At 50.7% G+C, this 16,912-nt stretch overlaps 1 protein-coding gene across 4 annotated transcripts in view; it reads right to left on the bottom strand.

The window, feature by feature from the left end:
• Positions 1-16,912, bottom strand: part of LOC136003834 (cyclic AMP-dependent transcription factor ATF-7) — a 66,466-nt gene that overhangs the window by 23,512 nt on the left and 26,042 nt on the right. For 2 of the 4 annotated variants that reach the window (XM_065659807.1, XM_065659808.1), the window contains exon 3: positions 918-1,014. In XM_065659807.1, coding sequence (XP_065515879.1) covers positions 918-1,014 — 97 coding nt within the window. Of the gene's footprint in view, positions 1-917; positions 1,015-5,952; positions 6,207-7,353; positions 7,378-16,912 lie in introns of those variants that run through there. The other 2 variants (XM_065659810.1, XM_065659809.1) reach the window with 2 other exon arrangements.

Genomic DNA, 16,912 nt, shown 5'->3' with positions numbered 1-16,912 from the left:
TCTCTCTCCGGGACCCTGTTCTGCCTCTCCATCGGGAAGCCTTGTGCCCCTCCAGCAAAGGCTGCAGCAGCTCTCCTATGATCCTATCTGCATCTACAATTAATCTGAAGGCTTTACGGAACCAACTGAATTGCTGTTTCCTGCTCCAACACCAAAGTGGGGCCAGAGATAGGGAAAGGATGCCAGGCTCTTCCAGCTCCATTTCCCCTTCTGAACTCTGAAGGCTGCACAAAGCATTTCCTCCTCTCTTCTTGTTCTCAGCAACAGCCTTTCCAGCCAGGGGTAACACAGACCTTTTAAGCAGCCTGACTGAACAGGGCCTGACAAGGCAGGCGGGTATCTGTAACTAGCAATGATCTGCTGCCAGACAGCGATATACAGGGGGGGAGCTTTTGTTCTCCCAATCTTATAAAGGCTGCATTGACCCCGTGCTGCAGGAGCTCCTCGTTTGGGCTCTGCAAAGGCACAAACTGGTGTGTTCAATGGTGCTTTAATTTATTAACTGCTAGCCTAAAAGCTCACAAAAATTGACACCTGGGCTGAGGAGAGGAAGCTGAGTTTGTCAGCTTGTGCTCCTCGTCCTCAAAGCACACGCAGGAACGTGAAAGCCCTTTTGGCCATAAATCTTCCAGTCTTAATAAAAAGGGTGAGAGCTAAAAAAAAAAAAAGAGGAGGAGGGGAAAAAAAAAAAAGAGCCCAAACCCCACAAAACCTGATACTGCCATAAAAAAAGGAAAAAAATAGCAACTTGGAAGCCTCTGGCTTTCCTTTCCTCCTGATTAAATGCAGATCACAAGAGGGTTTTATGGGAGGTAGAGCCGTTTTGCAGTGCATCTGGTCCCTGGTATTAATCTTGCAGTCATGCTGTATTAATGTGCCCCATTTCCCGCGCTGGCCTGGCTCGGAGCGCCGCATACCTGCGATGATGACTGAGTCGGTTCGAGCGGGGCCGAATTTCAATGTCATCTCATGCTTGTGTTTATGAACAGCCAGGTGGTCTTCGTTTGTAAACCTCTGCAATGAAACCATTGAGAGAGTGGTGAAGAAATGCACTGGGGTTTTACGGGTACATCCTGCAGGAGGATGGGGAAGGGGGAGGAAGAGAAAGTCGCCCGGAGAGCAACGGTAACGCAATCACTGCCGAGTGTTAAAGCCAAACCAGAGTGGGACATGTTGTGTGAGAAGTGGGGTGTGGAAGGAAAATGCCATTCCATGGGGCTTCTGGGGGATGAGGGACAAATATTGTTGTTAATAATAATAGTAATGATGATGATGATAATACGTTTTGCTAAGCATTGCAACTGAAGTCAGAGATGTAAACCTGCCCTGCTCACTCGGTGAGATGCTCCCCTTTATTGCTGGCTAATGGAGGGATGAATTAGGGGCTATTAAGGAATGGTTTTGGGATCGTATGTGGCAAAGCTGGCACCTGCCCGCTCATCCAGGCTGTGGCTTTATGGAGCAGGATGGAGCAAGATGCCCGCCGTGCAGCTTGCCGACGGCGCAGCTGATGCACGGCCACTGTGGAACACGGAGAGGGGGGATGCAGCATAAAGACTCCATCTGAAATTCCACCTGAATTGCAGGATAAAAACCCACCCGTGACAGCTTTAGGGATGCGCTGGGTCAGGGAGCCGAGTGTGTGGGGCTGAAACCCAGACAAAAGGGCAGCATCACCCGTTGCGGGGCTGCTTTGAACGGCTGCACCAGCCCCAAGCGTTGGGATCAAGGAAAGGGCAGGGGAACGGGTGAGGCAGGGATGGGGTTAAAGCAAATCATCATAAAGACCCGAGGATGGATTGCACCTCTCCTAATAGACTGCGACAAAGCGGGAGCTGAGGGCACAGCTCGGGCCGTACCGCAGGATTTTTATGCATCCCGGAGCCGCGCGGCATCAGGCTCGTTTCTAGAAAGAGCTGCTGCTGCTGCAGTGAAACATTCCTGCCCTTTTCCCCCTTCCTTTTGTCTCTCAGATGATCTTTAAGTTCCTTTCCAACCCTCATGATTGCGTGAGTCTCTTTAAAGCATCCAACAAACAACCCCAACCCAAAGCCACCTGCATCGGTGAATCGGCTCGAGCATCATGCCCCGGGTGCGCTCGCTCTCGCTGATGCTTATTTACAACTCAGATTTATTTGCCTTTATTAAGCAAATCCCTGTTTTCCAGGCTTGGAAGCTGCCACGGTGCCTTCCTGGGAGCTGTGTGACATAGGGGGAATGTTAGTGGAGGGAAGGAACAGCAATGCCGAGATAACGGGCGCATCCGTACACATCCCATCCATCTTCCCCTTCGGTGCAATAAGGGTGCTATCAAAGCGTCCTTCAAACACGCTCTAGGAGAAGGTGCTTTTGGTGATGACTCGTCACCGGGGCTCAAGTTAACACAAATTCAGAGCTCGTGGGTCCTAATGGTGTTGCAGGGAGAAAAGCAAAGAGGTTTTGGCTGTGTAATTCCGGGTGGGCACGCTGCAGCTTTCCTGCTGCTGCTCCCGGATCTGGTCCATAACTAAACCTTAACTACAATTTATTAATGGTTTTGTTAAAGACGCATGTGCCCTGCGTTTCTTTATTCCCTGCAGCTTCCCAAACCCCTCAGCTCTGCTCCAAACACAGCCTCCATTCCAACCAGCGCTACAAATCCCGGCGATGCCAAAGCATCCCCAAACAAAGGAGAAGCGAGCAAAGCGCCGCCATCCTTTTGGGAAAAGACCAAATCTGCAGCATCGTTTTTGCATCACTCTTGGGGAAAAGGAGAAGGGGGGACACAGAGAGGGAAAAGGGGGGGGAACTGACACTTGGTCATGTTTCTGGCCCCAAAAGCACCCCAGGTTTTTAAGGGGCTCAGCTGCCATCCTCGCTCGCCCTCGAGCCACGGTGACAAGAGAATAGGTGGGTTACAGCAAGCAGAGAAAGATAAATCAGGGTTTTGGTGAGGAGCAAGGAGCAGCCGGTTCCAGATGAACACCGAGCACCCCGAGCCAGGGGAACAAGGAAAAGGAAGAAAATCCCCACTTCTGGTTTATACCAAAGATTCCTAGGGCAATGAGGGAAGCGGCACAAGGATAAGGTAGAGAACAGAGTCTCATTTCCCTCCCCAGCTCCACCACGGGCAGGGTTCAGCCCAGCTTTGCTATAACTGAATTTATTTTAATCTTTCATTTTGCTCCATCGCTGGCTTTTTTTTTTTATCCTTTTTTTTTTCTCCCCCCTCTTTTTATTTTTTCTAGGGCACTTTCCCTGCTTTCGGTGCGTGTTACAGCTCTATTTAACATCTTTATGTGGTCTCACAGGCTGGGGAGCTCTCTTTTTCCCTGCACAGAAATGCTCACAGACACAATATATCTTTCCACATACATTTCCAAACGCCGAAACCTAGAGGCTGAGTCTGGCACTTCAGTTCTAAATCATGTCATTTTACACAGAGAACGAAAGCGGGGGGAGAAAAGGGGGAAGAGGAGGGAGAGGGGGGGAAAAAATGGAATGAGTTAAAGCCACAGCATTGGCTTTAATATTTAATCTCCTTCCATCAGCAGCTGCCATCCAGCAGTGTTATTTCAGCCCGCTATTCTGCGGGTGTCGGAATTAAAAGGAAGATGTAGACTATGAACTCTTTGGGATAACGAAAAATCAAAGGGCTTCACACCAAGGGCTGAGTAAAACCTGAGTTTCAACACCACCCACCGCCCCGATTCCTGCTTTTCTCTCCCTTCGGATGGCACCTGGGGGTTTTGGAAAGCACAGGGTTGGGTTTATTTATCCCAGAGACTGTAACAGCTTTTGGGAGAAAAGAGATTCGAGGCAGCCTAAAGCTGGCCACTCCACATTCTTCACTCAAACAGGCTGTGACAGCTCCATCAATAAACGTGCGCTGTTCAAAAGCTTTATTTAATAGGACACAATCCTTCCAGCTGGACCAACGCACCATCGCCATTAGAGCAAGAGCCAGAAAAGAAACGCAGGAGGCTGACGCGTTTAGTTCAGACTGAGATTTTTTTCCATGCCTTTAATAAGCACAACGGGAGGAACCAGGGCTTGCTCGGGGTTTTGCCTTGCTTTTTGCACAGCTTACAACCGGCTCTGCTGCAGAAGGAGGGTCGGGCGAGCGCCGAAGCCATCGCATCCAAGCCCACGGCCACGCGGAGCCCCTGCGCTCACTGCCTCTTTCGGCAGCTCCAGCACAGCTATTTTTTAACCTTGACAGTCATTTGCAGAGCACATAAACACCCTGGGCCAGTCATGCAGCCAAAAGACGGTTTTAATACAGACCGGGTGTAGGCTACAACAGCACACGCTGTTCCACGGGTGCCTGGTTGTAAAAAAGAAGACTTTACCACACCGAAAGCACAAGCTGTGGTACAGAGCAGGACTGAAAGGGGCGAGGAGCCAAATCTGTCTCCATCAAGCTCATTACACAGCTGAATTAATCAGCTGTCATTAACACAGACGCTGCTCCAACCTTAAACCCAGCACAGGGGGTGTTAGTCTGGCCACGGATACCACGGAGCTGCCTGACACAGTTGAAACACCTGGAAAACGGGGGAAACAAAAGGAAAGGGCACATGTCTGCAACTGCGGCACGGGAGGGGAGTGAGTGCACTTAGAGCTCCAGTGTGGATGAGCTGAGCTCAAAGTCACTCATTTTAAAAGGAGTCACAACAGGTTTGACTTCCAAAGTCCATCCGGTTGTGGTAATGCCCTAAAGCAATGACTCTGATGTGATCAGCCAGGGGTGAGGGGATGGGGGTGTCAGAGAATCATGGAATGGTTTGGGAGGAAGGGACCTTAAAGCTCATCCAGTTCCAACCCCTGCACGGGCAGGGACACCTTCCACTAGAACAGCTTGCTCCAAGCCCCTGTGTCCAACCTGGCCTTGAGCACTGCCAGGGATGGGGCAGCCACAGCTTCTCTGGGCACCCTGTGCCAGCGCCTCAGCACCCTCACAGGGAAGAGCTTCTGCCTAAGAGCTCATCTCAGTCTCCCCTCGGGCAGGTTCAAGCCATTCCCCTTGGCCTGTCCCTACAGGCCCTTGTCCAAAGCCCCTCTCCAGGCTTCCTGGAGCCCCTTTAGGCACTGGAGCTGCTCTAAGGTCTCCCCTTAAGGAGCCTTCTCTTCTCCTGGCTGAACCAGCCCAGCTCTGCCAGCCTGGTTCCAGAGCAGAGCTGCTCCAGCCCTCACAGCATCTTTGTGGCCTCACTCCAGCAGCTCCACATCCCTCTTGTGTTGATGCCCCAGAGCTGGATGCAGGACTGCAGGGCTTTGCCTTGCTCTCCTATCACCTCCATGGGCGAGGGGTACCCACCTCCTTCACTTGGGGAACCTCCTGCTGGGAAGGACATGGGAGAGCAAGGCCAAGGCCATGGGGAGATGCTGGACCTCCTGCACTCATCCCAGCCCACCCAGCAGCCGAGCAGCACGTCCTCGCCGCTCTTCCCGGCTGCGGCAGACCTGCTGCCTACGCCCCAGCCATCCATCTCACTGCTGACAGGGCTCAGATGGATTTCCAGCCGCTTGGCAGGCTGGAGAGATATTCCCCGTTCGCTCAGCACAACGGCAGAGGTAACTAATGCGGGGTCACGGGTGCCCCCAAGGGCTGGGTGCCCAAAGGTTATAGCTGTTACTGCTGGTGAGTGATGTGACCCCCCAGTTCTTGCGCAGATCTGGGCTCCATCTCACCCATTTCCCATCTGAGCAATGACAACGATAATTCCCTCCCTTGCATAGAGGCTGTAAGGATTAATTCACTAATGTGCATAAAGTGCCCAGATACTGGAGTGATTCATAGATTTTAAAGGCCGGGGGGACCATTACAATTATCTACCCGGGACCACGTGAATCCCCAAATGGGCCCATTTCAACGGGAAAGGAGACGACGAGGAGGGAACGCCGCGAAGACTTGTTGGTTTGAAAGAATGCACCCAGGGCACAGCTAAATTGTCTTATTTTTACACTTACAAGAGATGACACACACAGATTTTGGACCTGTTTCCTCTTGAAAGGTTCCCCCTATGGCAGGGCTCGCCAGGCCAGGTTTCAGAAGAGCTCAGAGCCCAGTTGCTCCCACTGAGTCTCTGGAAGCAGCCGAGGCACCGAGTCGGTGCAGCTCGAAGGTGGCAGCGGCAGCTCCGGTTACTGAGCGCTTCTGGAAAGCTGGTTTCAGTGGCAGCATCCTTCTGCTAGAGGAGGGACGAGCCGACACCTCCGTGAGCCTGAACAGGATAAATGAGAGGAAGAGTGAAGGTTTACGAGCGATCAGCTCCAGAATAAAAAACCCCACATCATTTATGGCACGTAGCGCATTCAAAGGGAGCTCTGCCTCTCCTCGAGCACAAAAGCCCTTTGCAGGAGGGGGAGAGGCTGCTGGTGGGCTGCGAGCTCAGCGCAGGCTTTACATTGAGAACGCCCCGGAGTCAAGGTCGTTTCACTCCAGCCTGTGTGAGTTGAGGGGGGGAAGAAAAGCAGAAAGAGGGATGAGAGGGAATTGTGCAGGAGCCGCGGCCACCGGCTCAGAGCCCGCAGCAGCGCTTGGCTCCAGCGCTGCCGCAGCGGGGCCGCTTCTTGCACTGCGGCAGGATGCTGCTCTGCAAAGCGTTTGGGCTTCCAGCACCCGGTGCCCTTCCCGCAGGCAGCAGGAAAAGCTTATTTCTACTCACTAAGGTCCTGTGACTATCAGAGGGGCCACAGCCAGCTCCATGTGTAAGCAGCACATTTGTACAATTCCCACCCCCCCACCCAAACTGCATCAAGATTAAACCTTGAGATGTCATTTTTGGCCCAGGCAACACCAGGGTCCGATGTGGCTGTGCCTTTTTCTTTACAAACCTGCTTACATCCTGTGATGAATTCACTTTCCTTTCCTTGATTTAAAAGGGCATAAAGGAAGACAGAACAGGCAGCAGAAACTTCAGCCTGTTTACAGGCAGCACAGGGTGCTGGCATTGCAAAGCCACGTTCAAAGAGCCAAAAAGCGCTTTAACAAACACTACTTTTGGGAGGCACATTGTGCAAACCACAAGAATTTGGCTTTTTTTTTTTCTCCTTACAGAGAACCATCTGCCTTTGGATGTTGTTTTTCTGAGGGGCTGGGTGTTTGGTTATCACAGATTGGCGCTGCACAGCAGCATCTTTGTGTCACATCATCTGCCCTCCTAATGCAGGCGGCTCCACGTCGGGCTTCTCCCATCCTCTCTAGTGAGCCGAGGGGAGAGCAGCAGCAGGGTTAAGACGCCAAAGCATGCCACAGGACACTCCAGTTTCCCTGAGCTCAGTGCCTGGGAGGTGACAGACAAGCTGTATTTTTTATAAGGCAGCAACAACCAGAGGGAGAGGATATTTTATGGGCTGAGTGGCTCCTACCAAATCACTGGCAATGAGCGCTGCGATGCGGAGGTTGCTCCCCAAAACTTCCCTGCAATTTAAACAAAGAGTTAAGCAGGTTCTGGAGCCCGTCCCATCCCCGTTCCTCCTTGGCCAGAAGGGCAGAGCATTTAACTCCGAGTAGGTAAATAATTTAATTTACATTTCTATAGCTCCCCATATCCCAGAGGGCTTCTCATACACATGCCCCTCCACTGAAATGCAGGTGTTTCAGCAGGGGGGAAGGCAGCAACCATCTGGCCTACAGCACACCATATAGCAGCGAGGAGGGAAGCCAAGGACACGCGGGGCAAAGTCTTTAATAAACTCTCTGCTCAACTTTACTTCTTCTCTTGATGGTGATTTTAATAAAGTCCTATATGGTAGACAGCATTTCTCCTTCAGCCCGAGCTGAGCATCAGCACGTCTGAGTGCAGGCAAAACCAAGCACCATCCCTCTGGGGCAGCCAGCAGCCAACCTGCTTGGCCAGGAAGGCATTTATCCCACTGGGATTTAACACGGGTTGGACACCAAGTGCTTTTCCCATCAAAGCCATCTCCAGCTACTGAGGAATTCCGCTGCAGTGCACCAAAGGACCGTGAACCAACCTTCTCTCCTCTTTAAAGGGGCATATGTAGGCAAACAGCAGATGGCTGAGGCGGTTTATGGAGCACCCAGGGAGAAGGCAGCCCCTGATTTTGTCCTAAGTACACCTGGTCCCATAGACAAAGAGCCCTCAGTGCCTCAGAGGCACCACTCCATCAGGAATTACAGCCCAAACCCCAGGATTCAAACCTGAGCTGGGAACATCAAGCTCCTAAATCTCAACGGGAGAGCAAGCAGGGTTTGCTAAGACACCGCTATCCTCCTGCAGTGCTCGAGCGATGCTCGAAGGGGATGGACACCTCGAGGAGCCAAGTCTGCTCCTCCTGAGCTCTCCGTGGGCAGCTCCATCGTGGCAGCAGCAGCTCTCTGCAGCCAGACTCAGAGCATGGATGCAGGGAGCTGCCCGAGGTCACACGCGCCGGCAGCGCTCGCTTAGAGCCGTTGTTGTAATTATTTCCTTCCACACGGTGGAGCGGTTTTTAGGCTTGTTTGGAGGCAAGTGAAGGTTATTAAAACCCATGTATTAATTACTGCTGCCACATAAGTTAAGAGGAGAGGCACAGCGGTAATTAAGGGAGGTGAGTGAGGAGGTGGAGCTGCACAACGTCAGCGACTCCACAGCTTGTGCCGATGGATTCGCGCCGGCCCCATGGGAACCCCCAGATCGCTCCAATGTGGATGTGAATCATTATTACATCCCCGGCTCGAATCCCAGCAGCAGCAGCGCAGGTTTGCAGTGTGACCTTGGGCAAGCCATCAATTCTTCCCCTACCTACCAGACAGAGCAAATAAAAGGGGGGAAAAAAGGCACAATCCTTCATGAGGGCGTTAGGGAAGAGGGAGCCGACTGCGCACACAAGTACCAGGAGCCATGTGAGAAGCACTGCAGGAAAATAAAGAATATACATTAACAAAGGCAATTACAGCTGCGTTGCCCTGAGAGTATTTCAAGTGTGGGAGCTCAGTGATTCATTAGGAGCTCAGCGTCTCTTCCCATCACAGGAGCTGGGGGATAGAGCCTAAGGAAAGCAGGCAGAGGCACGGGAGCTGGGGCTAAGGGGAATTCCTGCCCTGCCCTACTGCTCAGCTGGGGCTGAGCTGGGTTAGGAAGTTGTGTGGCATTGAGGGAAGAAAAGGGTGAATTATGCAGCTGGGTTATTCGTGGGTGTGATGCAGAGCAAGGATCCTGAGCCCCTGGGGTGGTGGTAGAGAAGGAAGGGGGAAAAAAGAAGGGAAACCAAACAAAGAATTCCCCCCCCAAAAGGCTTCAGATCTACCACAGAAACCCAATCTGGGCTCCTGCCTCCCCCTGTGTGGCTCTGCTGTTTACCAAATGAGTCACTCTTCCTGCCCTGAACACTCCACAGCTCCTGAATGAAGAATGTGGGAGCAAAAACCCTCCTTCTCTGCAAACAGCATTAGCCCCGCACGCGGCTGCATGCGAGAGGATTCAGAGTGCAAAGAGCAGCAGAACAGGAGCCTCCTTCCCCGCATACCCTTAGAAACAAGAATGTAACGTGTAAAACTCATTCAACCCCAACCTGGAGTGGATGGATTTGCCTGCAGGGCTGTGGGTTTGTGCTGGGGGAGGCTGCACCGGGATCTTAAACCGCCTCTGGATGGTGGCCAAGCCTGTCAGTGCCGCACGGGCAAGGAGAGGCTTTGGCAACTCCATGGTATGGGCTATTCCCGCTCCCCTGCTCCCTGCCAAGTCATGGAAGCAGCCTGGGGATGCTGCCCCAGTGCTATCAGTGAGCTTGAAAATGGAGGTACAGAGCAACGGAGGGGTTGGAGCCAGCAGGACTGAGCCTAAAGCAAGATCCGAATCTCACTTGGGTCTTAGGTACCCAATGCAGCTCTGTGGGAGCAAGGGTGTGTGGCTGGGTCCTCAAGCAGCACAGCAGAGCTGCAGGGATCTGCTGTGCCCATGCACGGGATGGTGAAATCTCCCTTTCTGTACTTACCCAGGAAGAGAAAGCAGTGCTGGGAAAGCAGGATTCCAGCAGTGGATTCTGCTCCAAACAGCCTCAACTCCAATCCAAGCCCTTTACTATCATTCCCAAAGCTAATTCTCAGGGGTTAAGGAGAAGGGAGGTTAAATTTGGTCTCATCTGAGAGGTTTGAGGGTTGTCCGCTCAGAAGATGCCTGCACCAGGCTAAGAGGATCTTCTCGCTGCTGCACTATTGTTTCAGGGGTACGAGAAAGCTGACCCTAAAGGAAAAGTTAGTTCCAATGGGAAATAGCTCTCATTGTGCCAGTACTTGGAAGCTCTCATTGTGCTGAAGCTTGGAAGTGCCTCCGTGACTCAGCCTTGACCCCTGAACACCACTACAATTAGGAAAAGGATGCCACGGTCCCCATTCAGGTTTTTAATGCACTGGAAGGTTGATTTCCTTCAATTCATTTGTGATATTGGGTATGTGCCCACCCATTCATGGTGTGCGAGGCTCCACCACCTGAAAACAGGGGTGGGTTTTGTGGGCCTGAGCGTGCACCTCTCCAACAGCAAGTCTGGTGAGAGCAGCATGTTAAATGAAGACAGAATTCAAGTGGTTTGGGGGTTTTCCCCCCTTTAAAGGTGGCATTTGTTAGTTGGAAAGAACACGGTGTAAGGAAGTGCAGACCCACATAACTGACTTAGCCATAGAATCGTGGAATAGTTTGGGATGAAGGGACCTTAAAGCTCATCCAATTCCAACCCCTGCCATGGCAGGGACACCTTCCACTAGAGCAGGTTGCTCTGTCTACAGTGAGAGGCACAAGTGCTCAGTGGGGATGGCTTTGACCAGCTCCTGTCTCCACATCTATCCCAGTACAAGATGTGAAATGAGAAACCGAGGAATCCACCAAACCCCTGCAGTGATTCCCACCAGGCTAAAGCCATTCCTGCCCTCGCATCCCTTCCCATCCACCCTTATTCACAGAGCTCCACATCTTATCCTAAGGCACAATTTCCATTCTCTACCTCCCTTCACCTTCTTTATTCCAAGCAGCCTTTAAAGCACAACCAGCTTCCCACAACCATCTCCCCAAGGCCATGCATCCTTTCTTTGTGCCTCCCCACATGGCGCTTTTGGTCAATGCACACAGCTCCTTCCCTCTTTTTTCTGCCCCTGCTTCCCAGATACAGCCACAAACCCCAGCCCTGTCTTTTATAAGGCCCATGATAAGTTGTCAGGTGTCAGCTCAGCACCATAATTAAGCTTTTAAAAGCAGATAGGCAGCAAAAAAACCCCTTCAATTCCTGGCGCTTGACTCTTTTTGCCTCTTGGAAGAGCCACCTGGTTTATCGTAACAGGTAGATTTATGGGCATATTAACGCGGCGCTGCTGCTCCCACCCTGATGAGGTTCTCAGTGACCCTCTTCTCGCTCAGGATTTATTGGTTTCTATTGCAGAGGGCTCTAACTCCAAGCTCTTTGCCTGACTCCAGCCTCCACCAGGAGCATCTCCTGCACTCAGGCTCTGGAGCCTGTTTTTCCCACCCCAAATCAGCTGCAATCATTAGGCAACAGCACCGACCTTCAAGCAGTGCCAGGTTTGCCCCAGCAAGTCACATCAGGTTCATGGGGAATCACAGACCTGTTAGGCTGGGAAGAGACCTTAAAGCTTATCTAGTTCATCATTATATGAACATAGAGGCGAGATTTAGATTAGATATATAGAATCATGGAATGGTTTGGTTTGGAAGGGACCTTAAAGCTCATTCAGTTCCAGCCCTCTGCCATGGGCAGGGACACCACACACTAGAGCAGCTTGCTCCAAGCCCTGTCCAACCTGGCCTTCAACACTGCCAGGGATGGGACAGGCGCAGCTTCTCTATTGAACCCATTCCAGTGGCCCACTATCCTCATAGGGAAGTCCTGCTCTTCTCACATTCATTTCCACACATCTCACAACCCCTGCGATGACAGAGCTCACAACAGGGCCATCTACACCCCAGGATTATATCCAGGAGTGCATTAACCCACTCCCAGCCCTCCAGACCCAACCAAACCCCCAGCAAAAGCCTTTCTGTGCCTGGATTGAGCGCCCAGCTCCGTTTCACACCAGCCGAGGGCTCTCCCTCACTTCTAATTGCCTCCTGTATATACCCTTTTAACATCCCTTTCCACCTGCAGCCCTTAATAAAGTGGATAAACCCTTAAAGTGCAAGCAAAATGAAGATGAGATAGAAGCAATGTAATACAAGCAGCTTTGCCATCAGCTTTTCCCCACTGTGTTTGATCTACAGCCTCGCAGGCACAGATCCCCCCCCCCCGCCCCGCGCCAACGGGGTGATGATTCAGCGATGTGGAAATACACAGCTGAGGTCACCAAAAATCACTGGATTCGCATCTTTTGGGTCCTTCCCATTTTGCTGCCCCCCATTCCGGGCTGCAGGACATAAAATTTCACGTGCAGGCAAAGCAAAGGGCATTGAAATTCTCTTCTAAAGCTCACAAATGGCTGGAGGTTTATAGCAAGCAGCACGTAAGCCTCTTAAAAAGGAGCCCAGCTACCCCAGCAAGCACAAAGTGGGTTTAATACCAAAAACGTGTGCAGGAAACACCTCCCCCAGCCTCAGGAACAAAAGCCTGGATTAAGACCCCAGTGAGGAGGTGAGTTAGCAGCTTTTTCTAAGGGCAGAAGCCAGAATGAAGACGTCAAAGCGATGCTGTGCCATGAGGCACTCGCACTGTATCCTCAGCACTGGCTCTGCAGATGTCTAGGGTAGCTGAAGCGGTGGGGAAGGTAGAAGCATAAAGGTACTATAGCAATGAGCCAGCAAGACACACACAAGCAAGGCAGCAGAGGCATGATCTGCTCTTTAAGCCTAGCTTAGATGGCTTTAAATCCAGTCCTTGTAATATCTATTCTTATAACTGAGTTTTAGTGCAGCTGAAGCCACATTAAGGAGCTTTAAGCAGATAAACAGAAGCGATGCTTTGAATTGCTGTCAGCTATTTGACTGACCCCCAAAGGAAGCCCCCCCTTTCTGCCTAACTGCTACATAAGATGCATTTCCCATTTACCAACAACCTGAACTAGTTCAGCAGCCCCCAAATCTCTGCCCTGCCCTGCTCAACCTTCTGCAAGAACTTCACTTGATGGACCGGTTTCATTTGCAGCCTTTAGTGCCGAGATGAATTGACAGCTTGTTTTGCTGCGCTGCAGAACTCTCCCACCCCATCCCCTCTATACACACACAGCTCTTTATTGTCTACATGTTTACTCTCAGGGGGAATTTGAGGACTTTAATGGTTTTATTGTTTTAATCCAGCATATATAAAAGAAATTATTTGAGGAAAACAGCTGCTCCGAGTGCTTGGAAGTGGTGGAGCTGTTTCTCTGCTCCTAGCATTAAGCAGGTGTTAACTAAACACGATGCTCCTCCTCAGATGTATTACGGCAGGAGATTTGTAGGGCTGGTACCAAGAGCTCAGCCCTTTCCTCTCCCACCCAGGCCCTGCTTTAGCCTCAATTCCTCCAGCCCGGCTCCACTCACACAAGGGTGGCAATGAGCAAGTCCCTGCTTGCTGCCTCCTGCACACAAAGGGACTGATGCAGATCACCCTCGTGCCTCGTTCTTTATCCACAGAGAAGGAAAAGCCCCAAAAGTGGGGGTTTATTCTCTTTTTGACATGCAAACACCAGCCCTTTGTGTGGCTACAGCATCACAACCCCCACGGCAGCAGGATAACACAGTGGCTGCCTGGCGAATCCACCCTTTCTCTCTCTATGTATATATATATTATATTATTATATAGTATATATTATAATATATATATATATATATAATCCACAAATAAACGTATTTATTGTGAGCTTTTACACCTCAACCCAAGAGCTGACTCTTTAAGGAAGGTTCTCATGCAAAGCAGCAACCACGGAGGGAAATGTCAGTCCAAATCCCCCACCAAATGCTTCAAAAAGGCACTATTAGAAACCCCTCTATGAGCAGCTCCGCTTTTGAGCTCAGCTCTCACCTGAAATCTCTACAAACGACTTGAAATTTCAGGTTAAAGACGTTTTTCCACCCTGCTCTTCAGCAATGAGATGCTCAGGGGGGTGTTTTCTCCCTACCTAGCGTCTAAGGACACCGCATCTCCCGTTTGCCCGCTCTCTGGCAGCACCGCGGCGGCCGGGAAGAGCCGCATGGATCGCCCGCCCGCTGCCGCAGAGGGGCGGAGCGGCCTCTTCCAGCCAACAAAGCCCGTTCCCAGCCCAACGAGAGCATCCCTGGGACAAAAAGAGAGGATTTGAGCTGCCTTTCCAACGGGCAAGAGCCGGCTCGGCCCGCCCCCCGGTGCCTCTGCAAAGCTCGGTTGTGTCCTTCTAGGATGAGAGGGTGGAACAGGGGAAGTGGGCTCAGGAAAAGAGAAACCCACTGGTTATTTAGGTAGTGAAATAGAACCAGGTCATGGTGTTGGTTACTAACATCTATCTCCATGCAGGGGCTCAGCAGCAGGAGGAAAACACTCCTGCCCCTTCTCCTTGCAACCTAAAGCATCCTCCTCAGCATCGGTTTTGCTGGGAAGGAGATGGAAGGGTCGCCATACTTGCTTTTTTAATCCTCAAGCAGCCACTTGATTGGATTTTGTGCAAGAATCAAATAACAACACGCTGAAAACTCCTGCACCTCTTTGAAAACCAAGTGTATGCGTGATAGTGAGAGGTATCCCTGCCCGTGGCAGGGGTTGGAAACAGATGATCTTAAGGTCTTTTCCAACCCAAAGCATTCTGTGATTCTCTGGCATGATGTTAAAGCTCCGTGCTGCAGCCATGCTTGGGGAGTAATTCATGCAGTACCACACAAAGCTGACAGGTAGTAAGTGAGGCTTTGAATGACAACTAAAACCCCCACAAAACCAAACAGCCTTATGTTTAAAAGACTGCTTTTAAATAAGGAAATATTTTACTGGCCAAGAAAGCAAATCAGAGCTCAAAAGAGGAAGAAAAGCCCATTCCTGAGGGTAAGACAGGTTTCGATTGTATCTTAAGACCTCCCTCCTTTCCCAATCAGCCCTCCTCCCTCTACCACCTCCAAATCCAGTGCCCTGCTCTCATCTGCTTGATGAGGGATGGTTCCTGCCCTCTAGTATGGATGGATCAGGATCAGCTCACACGAGGTTAAACTCCCAAGCCACAGTCAGCATGATGGTGCCAGCTATAGGAGAAAGCAGCCACCGACAGCCCTCTGCTCCTGTTAAGCTCAGGACCACAAGCAAGCTTTGAGATCAGTCTAACTGCAAGTTAATAAAAGCCTGGCTTAATTTACGGCTCTGTGCTAGCAGCACATGCAGTTTGCATTACTGATACTGATATAGAGCAAGAGCTGTAGATAAGGGCTGAGATTAGTTCGGTCCCAGCAGAAACTGTGATTGGGGAACTCCCTTAAAGCAAAAAGGGAAGGAACCATTCCATGTGAGCGCACGGGTTCATTTGGGGGTATTTTTGCAGCCCTGATCATGTTCCCAGGAAAAGCGAAACCCTCATTGTGAATAACTTATTCCTAATAGTGGAGAGGGACTTCTAATATGGGCACATAGCGACAGGACAAGAGGGAATGGCTTTAAACTGAAAAGGTGGAGATTGAGATTAGATATATGGAAGAAATTCTTTACTATGATGGTGGTGGGACACTGGAATGGGTTGCCCAGAGGAGCTGTGGCTGCCCCATCCCTGGAAGTGTTCAAGGCCCTTCAACCCAAACCATTCCATGATTCTAATGGCTAATATTCATATAATATGTTCATATTCATATAAATATATATGTAGATGCACATATGAGACTATATAAGAACATATCCTAGTGTGCACTCTCTCCCTAAATATACATTTATAGCTGCTGAGTCTGCAAGCCACCTATCAAAGAGCAGATGGTTTAACAGCCCAGCTTTCCCTGGAAATCAGGCGCAATGCTCCTCAGCGCCCTTCCTCCAAAACAAGGAAGGTTAAAAGGCAGTTTTTAAGCAGCTCTGAAGAGAACAGGGCTGCTGCTCTGAGGGCAGGATGGGTCCCTTCACCCAGGACCCCCCCAACACCCCTTCCCCAGCACCGCAGCTCAGCAAGAGCTGCGTTTCTGCTGTGATTTGTGAGGGCTTGAAGAATCCTTTGGGACTATAGAGGGGCTCCAAAAGGGCAATTAGATCCATTACTGGCTCTTCTATTGCCCCATGAAATAGGTTTACTAGTTGTGTGCCGCTTCATATACTCCAGTTTTATGCCAAAATGAACAAGGATGCTAATGAACGACTGCAGAGCGTGCGGATGCGGTGGCCGGCATGCACAGAGCATCCTCCGGTTACATCTTCTCTGACAAGCCCTGCATTAATGCTGCTTCCTGCAGATTTGAAGGTGTTATTCAGGTATTCTGCAGCCTTGGCACAGCATGTCTCAGATGATAAAGGAGGGGAAACAATGCAGCTGTTTCGTCAAATCCAAAGGTGCTATTTCTTCATTTTCATTGCTGCAGTGGCCAATCTGGCTCACAAATCCTAATGGGGGCTTGGTCTAGAGCAGCCCTGGGGCAGGAATGTAAAGGCCATCACCAAACCTCACTGTACCTCCAGAGTAGGAAGCTAAAGTCACAGCCCAGATGCTCCTAAGAAAATCCAGACTAGGGGGGAACTAACATGAGTTGAAGTTATTGATCTCTACACCTTAAACCAGTTTGTGCTCAAAGCAGTTACTTCACACACAGAAAACCCACAGATCCATTTTGACCACCAAACCTGGGAGGTTTCTCATCAAACACACAGCAGAGCCTTCTCAAGCATGTCCAGAGACCTTTTCCCAGTCAAATCCTAGTGCTATCCATGAAGCAGAAGGACACACAGAAGGACAACACACCAACAGCTTGAAATACATGGAATAACGATTCCTGGGTAAATCTTGCTCTTTAAAATAGAACAGCCTTAGGGCTGGATGTCCCAGCTTGTGGCTGGGACCCTGCTAGAAGGGAAAAGC

The sequence above is a fragment of the Lathamus discolor genome, chromosome 23 (assembly GCF_037157495.1).
Source record: "Lathamus discolor isolate bLatDis1 chromosome 23, bLatDis1.hap1, whole genome shotgun sequence".
Lineage (NCBI taxonomy): Eukaryota > Metazoa > Chordata > Aves > Psittaciformes > Psittacidae > Lathamus > Lathamus discolor.
This window is presented reverse-complemented; position numbering and strand designations above follow the sequence as displayed.